This window comes from Pan troglodytes, chromosome 4 (assembly GCF_028858775.2).
Source record: "Pan troglodytes isolate AG18354 chromosome 4, NHGRI_mPanTro3-v2.0_pri, whole genome shotgun sequence".
NCBI classification, from domain to species: domain Eukaryota; kingdom Metazoa; phylum Chordata; class Mammalia; order Primates; family Hominidae; genus Pan; species Pan troglodytes.
The window spans coordinates 147,229,310-147,241,394 of record NC_072402.2 but is presented as its reverse complement, the minus strand read 5'-3'; the positions used below and the strand labels follow the sequence as shown (position 1 = coordinate 147,241,394).

The 12,085-nt window shown below is 38.1% G+C and overlaps 1 protein-coding gene across 15 annotated transcripts in view; it reads left to right on the top strand.

The window, feature by feature from the left end:
* CSNK1A1 (casein kinase 1 alpha 1) overlaps nucleotides 1-12,085 on the top strand; it is a 57,446-nt gene that overhangs the window by 39,086 nt on the left and 6,275 nt on the right. For 3 of the 15 annotated variants that reach the window (XR_002943963.3, XR_002943964.3, XR_001717990.4), the window contains 5 exons: nucleotides 993-1,071; nucleotides 2,916-2,990; nucleotides 5,738-5,844; nucleotides 7,277-7,425; nucleotides 11,653-11,860. Coding sequence is in view for 7 of the 15 variants with exons in the window: in XM_016954021.4 (XP_016809510.1) it covers nucleotides 993-1,071; nucleotides 2,916-2,990; nucleotides 5,738-5,844; nucleotides 7,277-7,425; nucleotides 11,600-11,640 (451 nt within the window). In the remaining 8 variants the exon portion in view is untranslated. Of the gene's footprint in view, nucleotides 1-992; nucleotides 1,072-2,915; nucleotides 2,991-5,737; nucleotides 5,845-7,276; nucleotides 7,426-11,450; nucleotides 11,861-12,085 lie in introns of those variants that run through there. The other 12 variants (XM_001163993.7, XM_063810809.1, XM_009449933.5 and 9 more) reach the window with 6 other exon arrangements.

Below are 12,085 nucleotides of genomic sequence, written 5' to 3'. Positions count from 1 at the left end.
AGGTTGTCTCTTGGGGGGAAAATACTGCGTGATAGAAAGTTAGAAGCATAAGTGCAATGTTGACGTTTCTTTTTGCAGCTGAGGATAGTACATATATTTTTAAAGCTATTTGGGGCTTTTTATACTTTAGTAATTCACGCTGAGTTTGGGAAGAATGCATTATTTATTTTTAAAAGGAAAATGTTATCAGTGTCCTAATAAACCAAAAGTGGGTTGATGGACCATCTCCTGTTATACTTCACTCAAATATATAAATTAATAGGATCTAGTTTAAAGTAAAAAAAGTAACAGTCTCTGCTCTCTTCCTATTTCTTCACATGAGTTCTAGAGTTTCAAGTTCCTTTCATCTTTTACAGTCACTTTTTGCTCCTTAAAACTAGCATAGAAGTAATAAGTGGAAAAAACAATGATATGCCTCCAGGTTAAAAAACCTCATACCAAGAATTTCAGGCTTAAGAAATATCCATGAATATCTGAACGATCTAGGTTAAACTGTAATGTCACTTTTTCTGTACGCCAAGGCATTACCTATCCTTATATATATATATCTAAATATATATTTGTATGTATGTGTATATAGATATGTATGCATGAATACATTCATATAGATGTTCAATTAGTTTTAAGTTGTAACTCCTTTTCAGTACTTCTGAAGTTTTTTTTTAATGAGTTTCTGCAAAACATAGAAATGTCATCCTGCTTGGTTCATTAAGCTCATTTAGAGGGTTGTTTAGCCAAATCCTTTTTGTTCTTTTAAAATTAAATTGTAAGACAGTTGTTTGTCTGATTTTGGATTCCATGGAAAAAGTTTTGTTTAGAGGTAGGTAACACATGAACTTTTTAAAATCATCTTAAATAAGTAGCTTCTTGCGTAAGACACCAAATAGTGTTCCCTCCTCATTTGGGAACATTTCTTCTGGGTACTTGACTTTCTTTCATATGTTTTTTCATAATAATAGTTCCAGTTTATAAAATTACGTTCTCTTTTCTAGTCGCCGAGATGACATGGAATCATTAGGATATGTTTTGATGTATTTTAATAGAACCAGCCTGCCATGGCAAGGGCTAAAGGTAAACCAGACTCACATTATCAGATTTTTCTCTCTCTTTTTTAGAATACAAATATATATTGGAGAAGATAAGATTTAAGGTCCTTTCTAAGTCTGAGATTTTTCTGAGATAATAAAGAATTAACCTTAATTTACTTTTTACCTTTTATCTGGGAAAATGAAACCAGATCATTTTAGTAAGAACTTAGTTCAGCTGAAGAACAGTGTCCTCTAAGAGACAGTAAGCTGGTACCCACTGGTAGCCACTAGCGCTATCTAGATGGAAGTGGGCATGGACTAAGAAAGGTGGAGACTTTCTCATTTTGATGTGTTGCCATTATGTTGAAAATGTATGTTTTTATGTACAGCAAGACCTGTTTATCCAGCAATACATGTCCTAACATTTTGTTTCTATTAGCTAGGAGTTTACTGTTACTTTTGTGAGTGTATGTTAATGATAAATCACCGTATCCTAATTTTGGGTGGGGGTGGGGGCATGGGGAATGGTCTTGCTCTGTTGCCCAAGCCGGAATGCCTGGCTCACTGCAGCCTGAACCTCCTGGGCTCAAGCAGTCCTCCTACCTCAGCCTCCTACCTGTAGCTGGGACTACAGGAACATGCCCCCATGCCCAGCTAATTTTTAAATTATTTTTTGTAGAGACAGTGCCTCACTGTGTTGCCCAGACTGGTCTCAAACTCTTGGGCTCAAGTGATTCTCCTGCTTCAGCATCCCAAAGAACTGGGATTACAGGTGTGAGTCACCACTGTTGGTGTGTCCTAAATTTTAATGGCTATTTTGGTACCTTACCAGTTCTTTGAAGGAATACCTGTATTTATTGAGTGGCTGTGAGCTAGTTGTAGTGCTCAGTCCTTGGGTGGGTAGCTTTATCTAATATGAGTATTTTTAGTTTAGAAAAATATTGTGACTTATACAGTTAACTCCATTTATTAATGTCACTAATTGATGAACAAATTTTTTTGTATTAATCTGATGCCTTTGCCCTTGTGTTGAACATGGGTTAAGAAAATGCTTTTCAGGCTGAGCATGGTGGCTCATGCCTATAATCTTCAACACTTTGGGAGGCCCAGCCAGGCGGATCACTTGAGCCCAGGAGTTCAAGACCAGCCTGGTCAGTATGGCAAGACCTCACCTCTACTTTAAAAAAAAAAAAAAAATAGCAGGGTGTAGTGTCACATGCCTGTAGCCCCAATTACTCAGGAGGCTGAGCCGGGAGGATTGCTTTGAGCCCAGGAGTTCGAGGCTACAGCGAGCTATAATCGAGCCACTGCACTCCAGCCTGGGCAACCGAGGGAGACCTTGTCTCAAAAAAACAAACAAACAAACAAAAAACAAAGAAAAGGAAAAAGGAAAGAAAATGCTTTTCAGCTGGGTATGATGATGCACACCTGTAGTCCCAGCTACTTGATAGGCTGAATCAGGAGGATTGCTTGAGGCCAGGAGTTGGAGGCCACAGGGAATTACTGCTGAGCCCGTGAATGGCTACTGCACTCCAGCCTGGGCAACATAGTGAGACCCTATCTCCTTAAAAAAATATATAGAAAGAAAGAAAATGCTTTTCAATTTTGGCCCCAGCCATTTTTACTTAAATCTAATATCCATATATTCCTATTAGACTCACCCTTTCCCTATAGCTAAAATTAAATTCTTAGAGAAGAAACTTACATCAGAAGTTAACAGTTTGGGAAAAATTTTTTTTAGATGTATTATACTTTGATTTTTTAAATTCTGGGTTAAAATTTCTCTTGAATCTCACAGGTATATGTTTATATGTTTAGTGCGTTAAACTACCATGGTTCTTCTCAGTAGCACTGAGTATATCTTTTTTATTTTATTCTTTTCCACAGGCTGCAACAAAGAAACAAAAATATGAAAAGATTAGTGAAAAGAAGATGTCCACGCCTGTTGAAGTTTTATGTAAGGTAAGTATGCATGATGAATATTAAAAAAATATAAATGAAGCCAGGCACAATGGCTCACACCTGTTAATCCCAGCACTTTGGGAGGCCAAGGCAGTAGGTCACATGAGCCCAGGAGTTCAAGACCAGCCTGGGCAACATAGGGAAACCCCATTTCTACCTTAATAGATAAATGATCCGGCTGGGCACAGTGGCTCACGCCTGCAATCCCAGCACTTTAGAAGGCCGAGGTGGGCGGATCACTTGAGCCCAGAAGTTCCACAAGACCAGCCTGGGCAACATGGTGAAATACCTTATCTACCAAAAATACAAAAATTAGCTGGGGGCAGTGATGCACATCTGTGGTCCCAGCTACTCAGGAGCCTGAGGCAGGAGGATCACTTGAGCCTGGGAGGCTCCAATTGCAGTGGTGAATCTTGGCTGTCTTGCAAGGATCTGAGATTGTGCCACTGCACTCCAGCCTAGGTAACAGAGTAAGACTCTGTCTCAAATGAGTGAATGAATGAATGATCCAGGAAGAAAAAGGAACATTTTATTTGCCAGCTCTGGAACTTGTAACATTGAGTTAGGTAGCTATTCACCATTTTAAATTTACATTTTTATTATTTTAAATATCTTTAACAAGGACTTTTAACATAGGGGTCTTTTTAAATAAGTGTTTTGCTAGGCACAGTGGCTCACAGCTGAGGAGCCACTTGGTAGGCTGAAGGAGGGTGGATCGCTTGAGCCCAGGAGTTCCAGACCAGTCTAGGCAACATGGTGAAACCCCATCGCTACAAAAAATGCAAAAATTAGCCTGGCATGGTGACGCATGCCTGTAATCTCAGCTTCTTGGGGATGCTGGGGTAGGATGCTTGAGCCCAGGAGGTCGAGGCTGCAGTGAGCCAAGATTGCACCACTGCAGTCCAGCTTGGGTGACAGAGTGAGACCCTGTCTCAACAACAACAAAAATAAGTAAAATAATAAAAAATAAGTTAAATAAACGTTTTAAGTAAGTAAAATAAGTGTTTTATGTTTCTGGTTTGTTAGGGCTCTCTAATCCGTTGAAAACTAGGGGTAAATAAACAGGGCAGGTAAACATTTTCAATAGAACCTCATTAATCTATAAGAAAAAGTAAGAAATATTGTCCTTACCCTAGACTAGTGCTGGAAAAGAAAGGTTATCAACAATTAGTACATTAAGGAACAGGGAAACATGCAGACAGATTGGAGCAATCCAAAATAGCAGCTCTCCAACAATACAGGAATACAGAAGACAGTTTGAATCACACTCATTTTTTCTGAAATTTTCAACTTCATAGAAAGGCAATTGAGTTTAGAATAGAGAGGTATTTGTGTCATGATGAATAACCATGATCTCATCCATAAAAAGAAGGCCATATGGTCTTTCAGACAAGAAAGAATTGTATACCTGAAATTAAGTACAAAGCAGTATACAAATAAATAGTTGAGGGAAGAAATCAGTGAGAGTTAAAATAGTAACTATCAAGTGGTGAGATTGTTTTCAGTCTCATTGTCATACTGTTTACCATTAACACGGGCCATAAATGTATATAAATGTTGAGTTTTAGAAAGATGTATAATATGTATTATTTTACATCTTTTAACATATGTATATGTTTCAAGTGGTCACCCAGTTTATATTGGTGCAATCAATAAAAAATGTTGCAAGCATTTCCATTCTATCCTTCCTAACTCCAGGACATGAGAAATTTCTCATAAGGTTGTAGAAAGAGATTGTAACTTTAACTCTACAATCATAAGGTTGTAGAAAGAGACTGCCTCCTTTAACTTTACCACTCTCCACATTGGCATTTACTCTAGGAGAGGAGATACAGAGGTTTGTGCTCTTTTAATATTTTGTATTTCCACATTGCTGATTGGGGAAATCCTTTTGGTGACTGATACCTAGAGCCTTGAAAATGTTTATACATTGTTGAGAATCTTTCCTAAGGAGCTAAATGGAAAAATTCTATGCCCACAGATGTACTTAGCAGTATTATTAATAATAGAGAAAAATTAGAATACATCCAAATGTTCAATTGTAAAGAACAAGTTAATGATGTATATACTAGGTAGAATATCATGCAACCATTTAGAAACTTCTGAAGGCTGGGCATGGTGGCTCACACCTGTAATCCCAGCACTGTGGGAGACCAAGGAGGCCAAGGGGGGCAGATCTCTTGAGCTCGGGAATTTGAGACCATCCTTGGCAATATGACAAAACCCTGTCTCTGCTAAAAAATACAAAAAATTAGCTGGGCGTGGTAGCTCGTGTCTGTAGTCCCAGCTACTCAGGAAGCTGAGGTTGGAGGATCGCTTGAAGCCTGGGAGGTGGAGGTTGCAGTAAGCTGAGATTACACTACTGCACTCCAGCCTGGGAGACAGATTGAGACCCTGTCTTTAAAAAAAAAAAAAAGTTCACGAAGAGGCGGGACTTTGATAAAATGACAGGTTTTAACAAGTGGGCTATATAAGTTATTTAAGAACATAGTACTGTATAGGAAAAGCACTATATGGGAAAAACATATGTATTTTTTCTACTAATATTGTACATAATAGGGTAGGTAGGGTCATGAAATTTTATTTAAATTTATGAGGAGACCAAGCCATCATTGTAGCTCTCATATCTTCCTATGAAATGGTAAAATATCCGGCCCAAAAATATCTTTTTGCTTATACTTAAATGCATTTATTTTTCTATCTTGAAATGTTTGTTTTTAACTTTGTTTTAACCCTTGAACCTATAGGGGTTTCCTGCAGAATTTGCGATGTACTTAAACTATTGTCGTGGGCTACGCTTTGAGGAAGCCCCAGATTACATGTATCTGAGGCAGCTATTCCGCATTCTTTTCAGGTCAGTTTTTAAGGTATTTTAAGATTATAAACTCTGTGAGGGAAATTGGTTAAATTTACCTAACAAATTCATTCTGATAAATACTAAAGTAAAGCAGATCTAGCTAACATGAATAAAAGGTTTCAGAAACTGATTTATTTGGGACTAATTTGGCATTTTTCTATTTGTAGTGTAAATAGGTGATTTTAGTTTGGAGTGGATAGAGAGTTGAATCATACTCAAAGTAGAATGTAACTTTTCCAGAATAGTTATAATTCATATTAGATAGTCAGTGCCTTCTGGAACTCTCCAACTTTGTACAGTACCAAATAAAAAGCAATTAAAATATCACATAGTCATGGAGTCTGATCAAGTGGTAGCAGTCCTAAACTAGGGTAGGGTTCCTTAGGCACAACCCAGAACTGGTCTTGAAAAAGGGGGGGGGAAATAGATTACATGTGGCTCAAACTCTTAGTTGGAAGAGAGTAAGAATTGAGGTAATCCGCCCAGGTACGGTGGCTCACGCCTGTAATCCCAGCACTTTGGGAGGCCGAGGCGGGCTGATCGCTTGAGGTCAGGAGTTAGAGACCAGCCTGCCCGACATGGTGAAGCCCCATATTTACTAAAAATAAAAAAATTAGCCGGGTGAGGTGGTGCTCACCTTTAATCCCAGCAACTCGGGAGGCTGAGGCAGGAGAATCTCTTGAACCTGGGAAGCGGAGGTTGCAGTCAGCTGAGATCCCCCCCCAGTGCACTCCAACCTGGGTGACAATGAGGCTCTGTCTCAAAAGAGAAAAACAAAGAATTCAAGTAATCTGCCAGGTGCAATGGCTCACACCTATAATCCTAGCACTTTGGGAGGCCGATGGGGGTGGATCACCTGAGGCCAGGAGCTCGAGACCAGCCTGGCCAACATGGTGAAACCCCGTCTCTGCTACAAATACAAAAATTAGCTGGGTATGGTGGCAGGCGCCTGTAATGCCAGCTACTCAGGAGGCCGAGGCAGGAGAATTGCTTGAACCTGCGAGACGGAGGTTGCAGTGAGCCGAGATTGCACCACTGCACTCCAGCCTGGGCAACAAGAGCAAAACTTGGTCTCAAAAAAAAAAAGAGAAAGAGAGAATTCAGGTAATCTTTTAACCCCAGAAAAGTGTCTTCCCCAGGTACCAGTCAGACATCTTATTCCCAAACTTCCAGTTGAATATTTACTCTTACTTGTTTTTAGGAAGTACCTCCTCTTATGAGTATTCCCCTAGATAACTGACAGCTTGATTTCATGTTTCAGTTTTCATGCTGCCTTTTTCATCTATAATAAGAAATATTTTAGAAGCTGCCACACTTGAGGAAATATTCGTTGTGTAAAGAAATGCTGTCACTGTCTTAAAAAGTTAGTAGGTTATATAACTGGACTCTGTTATTAAAGGATTAACATAAAATATTTTATGTGTTCCAGGACCCTGAACCATCAATATGACTACACATTTGATTGGACAATGTTAAAGCAGAAAGCAGCACAGCAGGCAGCCTCTTCCAGTGGGCAGGGTCAGCAGGCCCAAACCCCCACAGGCAAGCAAACTGACAAAACCAAGAGTAACATGAAAGGTTAGTAGCCAAGAACCAAGTGACGTTACAGGGAAAAAATTGAATACAAAATTGGGTAATTCATTTCTAACAGTGTTAGATCAAGGAGGTGGTTTTAAAATACATAAAAATTTGGCTCTGCGTTAAAAACAAAAAGACGTCCTTGGAAAATTTGACTACTAACTTTAAACCCAAATGTCCTTGTTCATATATATGTATATGTATTTGTATATACATATATGTGTGTATATTTATATCATTTCTCTTGGGATTTTGGGTCATTTTTTTTAACAACTGCATCTTTTTTACTCATTCATTAACCCCCTTTCCAAAAATTTGGTGTTGGGAATATAATATAATCAATCAATCCAAAATCCTAGACCTAACACTTGTTGATTTCTAATAATGAATTTGGTTAGCCATATTTTGACTTTATTTCAGACTAACAATGTTAAGATTTTTTATTTTGCATGTTAATGCTTTAGCATTTAAAATGGAAAATTGTGAACATGTTGTAATTTCAAGAGGTTGAGTTTGGCATTACCCCCAAAGTGTCTATCTTCTCAGTTGCAGAGCATCTCATTTTCTCTCTTAAATGCTCAAATAAATGCAAAGCTCAGCACATCTTTTCTAGTCACAAAAATAATTCTTTTATTTGCAGTTTACGTATGATCTTAATTTCAAAACGATTTCTTTGTTTTTGGCTTGATTTTTTACAATGTTGCAAATATCAGGCTCCCAGGGTTTAATGTGGAATTGAAGTCTGCAGGCAGGCCTTGCAAATTGAAGGTAACTGGGGCAAATGCCATTGAAACTGCTAGTCTTATTTCCTTTCTACTTTTCTTTGGCACTCTTACTGCCTGTAAGGAGTAGAACTGTTAGGGCACACTGTTGCTATACAGTTTAACTCCCATTTTCATGTTTTGTCTTTCTTTTCCCATTTCTGGGGCTTACCTCCTGATACCTGCTTACTTTCTGGAAGTAGTGGGCAAGTAAGATTTGGCTCTTGGTTTCTAATTTTTAAATTTCTGAATACTGCCCTAGTCTGAACTTGGCCTTTATAGATTAATCTTTGCTTCACATTTTTAGTGTTGTATTTAAACTATTTTATAATTTAAAAATAGATTCTAATCTGAAGATACTTTTCAAGAAATATTATTAACTGATGTCATCCTCATCCCAGCAGCTCATCTGTTAGGAATGAAGTTGAGATGCTTCTATTCGATGTTTTTGTATTTGGGAAGGATTCAAAGTTGAAGGTTTATTGTCGTTGGGTTTTTCAGATGGTGACATGTAAACTCAGGATAGCAAACCCTAATGTTCACACAGTGCTCTGCCTCTGCATCTCAGTTGGGATAGTTGCTCCTTTTGAGTGTTTTAATCATCGTATAACTAATCATAGTGCCAAGAAGTTCATAATGTGTTATGTAGCTAATGTCGCTGAAAAACAGTCCTACCATTTTAGGTAAGACCAAATAGAGTCTCTAACCCAAGGACTTGTTACACCTGACAACCTATAGTATATTTGCTTTTTCTCACAAAATGAAACCAATTTTGCCGAAAGCTAGCTGGGATAATAGGATCATCACAAGTTGCAGTTTCTATAACTAAAATTAGATTGAAATCTCTTCTGACCTAGAACATTTTACTTCAGGCATTCAGCAGATTTCAGAAAGAATTACCTTATTTTAAGTTAGTTTCTTTGTTAGTTTACTGTGTGTCTCTTATTCAATAAACAAGCAGAATTTGTGTCCTGCCCTATCCATGTCTTAAAGATGAGAAGTTGGATCCACTGAGTTAGTTTCATTGGGGCGGGGGAAAGAACTGTAATTAAACTTGTTTAAGCCTTATTTTGTATTGTAGCTATTTTTTGTAAAAGCAACTTAAAATCTTATAAAAATTTTATAGTGACATTAGAGACAATGGTCATACAAATTATCACATAAACATGGACTTGAAAAATTAGGCTTTTCATAAAACACATCACATGTCATTGACTGCTTTTCAGAAATACACTTCCAAGGCAGTACATCTGTATTGCTACTGAAAAGTGCCATTTCACAGAACACAGACTTCTTTTTGCTCTTTGACATCTTGAAAACATCTGTTTTTCTTTTTTAATACAAAACTTTGTGCTCAAGACAAATCTTACATGAAACTCTCATAAACTATGAAAATGTAGCTGGCCTTCGGGCCTTAGGCATGAAATAAGCATGAGGAACATATTCCCCTAACTTCTACCCCCAGCCCAGCAGGTTATCCTTTAAGAAATCTCCTAGGAATTCTGGAGTTTGAAAACAATTGCTCTATGTTATTCCTGCTTCCAGTCTCTAAGTAACAAGGGCATTTAAAAGCATAGTCTCTTAAGGTCCACTATAGTGGTTCTTTATTTAAGAAATAACTCAGCTGGGTGCAGTGGCTCACGCCTGTTATCCCAGCACTTTGAGAGGCTGAGGCAAGCAGATCACTTGAGGCCAGGAGTTCGAGAGTCTGGCCAACATGGTGGAAACCCATCTCTACAAAAAATACAAAAATTAGCCAGGTGTGGTGGCGTGCACCTATGGTCCCAGCTATTTGGGAGGCTGAGGCAGGAGAATTGCTTGAACCTGGGAGGTGGAGGTTGCAGTGAGCCAAGATTGTGCTGTTGCACTCCAGCCTGGGTGACAGAGTGAGACTCTGTCTCAAAAAAAAAAAAAAAAAGGAACTCATACAGCTCAATGATTCATTGATCCCAATAATAAATCGTTTTAATAATGATGAAAACATCCTACTGGGTTTTTCTTGTTAAAAACTTTAGGACAGGCGCAGTGGCTCATGCCTGTTATTCCAACACATTTGGGAGGCTGAGGTGGGAGAATTGCTTGACCCTAGGAGTTCTAGACTTGCCTGGGCCACATAGTAAGACCCTGTCCCAGCTCCCTCCAACATCCTCCCCAACCCCCCGCCCCGCAAAAAAAAAAAGCGCCAGGCGCGGTAGTGAGTGCCTGTGATCCCAGCTGTGTTGGGAGGCTGAGGTGGGAGTATCACCTGAGCCCTGGAGGTTGAGGCTGCAATGAGAGCTGTGATCATGCCACTGCACTCCAGCCTGGGCAACAGATGAGACCCTGTGTCACAACAAGGAATTTTTAGAAGGTGCTTTTTATATTACTCTTCACAGAGTTAAATTTTCAGAGGATTTAGTATTATTGAACTAAGTTTCATAAGTGTATTTTAAGCAAGTAAATCTCTAATGTAGGAAAATCCCCAAAATGGTAGCATTTACTAATGTTTTATATGGTAATTTTTGAAAAATATATCTGATATTTCTTCAGTAAAAATGGTGTTGTTTTAATAACTTAATAAGAATGTTCAAAGATTCTTTAAGTCTGGCTTATCTAGCTAATGTGGGCCTATTAAATAATAGGCAGACTTCTGCCTTCCTTATATTCTTTAGATCTTTTCAAATACTCCATTCCAATATCCATCAAAAGACTTCTCTTTATGCCACTTATTATCTATACTAGTTTTTAATGTTCAATTACTACAAGATTATAATTACTGTTTTTATTCATGTTCCCAAGAAAAATACATAAGATTCACACCCAACACACTTCGAAATTTATTTCACTCCCTTTGACTATATGTGATTATCAAAAAAGTATTTTTCAAGATATTAAAAATAAGTAAAGGAAAATGAAATATTTTTAGGACATTCAAAATCTAATGAAGTTCAGTGTTTCTTTAATTGAGGGCAGGCAGAGGTGGGGGAGAATTTCAGAAGGTAGTGAACCCAAAGGCGGATTCTTGGATAATTCTACTATTCTGTACTCTCATCATCTTAACCCATCTGTTTACTACCCTAACCATAGTTACTAAGCAGAGTTTTATCATAATAATATAGACAGCTCTCAAAGTATCGACATTCAGAGGGGATTACAAATATTATTTTTCTATCATATTGACCTACCATGTCCACAGTCTTCCTTGAATTACCTTCCAGTTTTACTGGGCTGCATCTACCGTTTATGTCTAGTTTGACTTTTTCTGACTTCACCAATTGCTGCTAGGAATGTGCTGGTCACTCAGCAGCACACCCACATCACAGGGGAAGATCTTGAAATACCTGGACAGTCTGAACACACTGCTCTGAATACACTCAATTCTAAGAAGTACCAGGGAACCGCATCTTCTTGCTGAAATCTTGAATTTTTGTCAGCTTTTTTTTTTACTGTGGACAGTAAAGCTGGAAAGATCTAAATAACCCAACAGGAAATGCCGATGAAAGTGCAAGAGTTGGTTTGTGGTCATCTGGAGTCCATGTCTCCAAGACTGCTGGACCTTCAAATTCTGCAACTTGTTAGATCATCTGGATGATAGCACAACTGTTAGAAGACCTAGAAGAATACAGCGTTGCTGTGACTCAGTGGTGTTGAATGCAGACCATCTACCAGCTGGGGAAAGAATCAATTATAAACAGGTATTTTAAAACTCCAGAACGTCAGAAATGTGTAGCAGAATGAATTCTGTTATAAGGAAGACAAAACAATTCAGTCTGTTTTTTAATGCAGTTTAGGAATAATGTATACCTCCTATACTTAAAATTGTCATTTATCTTTCCCAACTTTAAATACTCTTTTAGTTTCTATAGGGAAGGAAGAGTTATTACAGGTTTTTTTTTTTTTAATTATTCTTTAACTTTAGA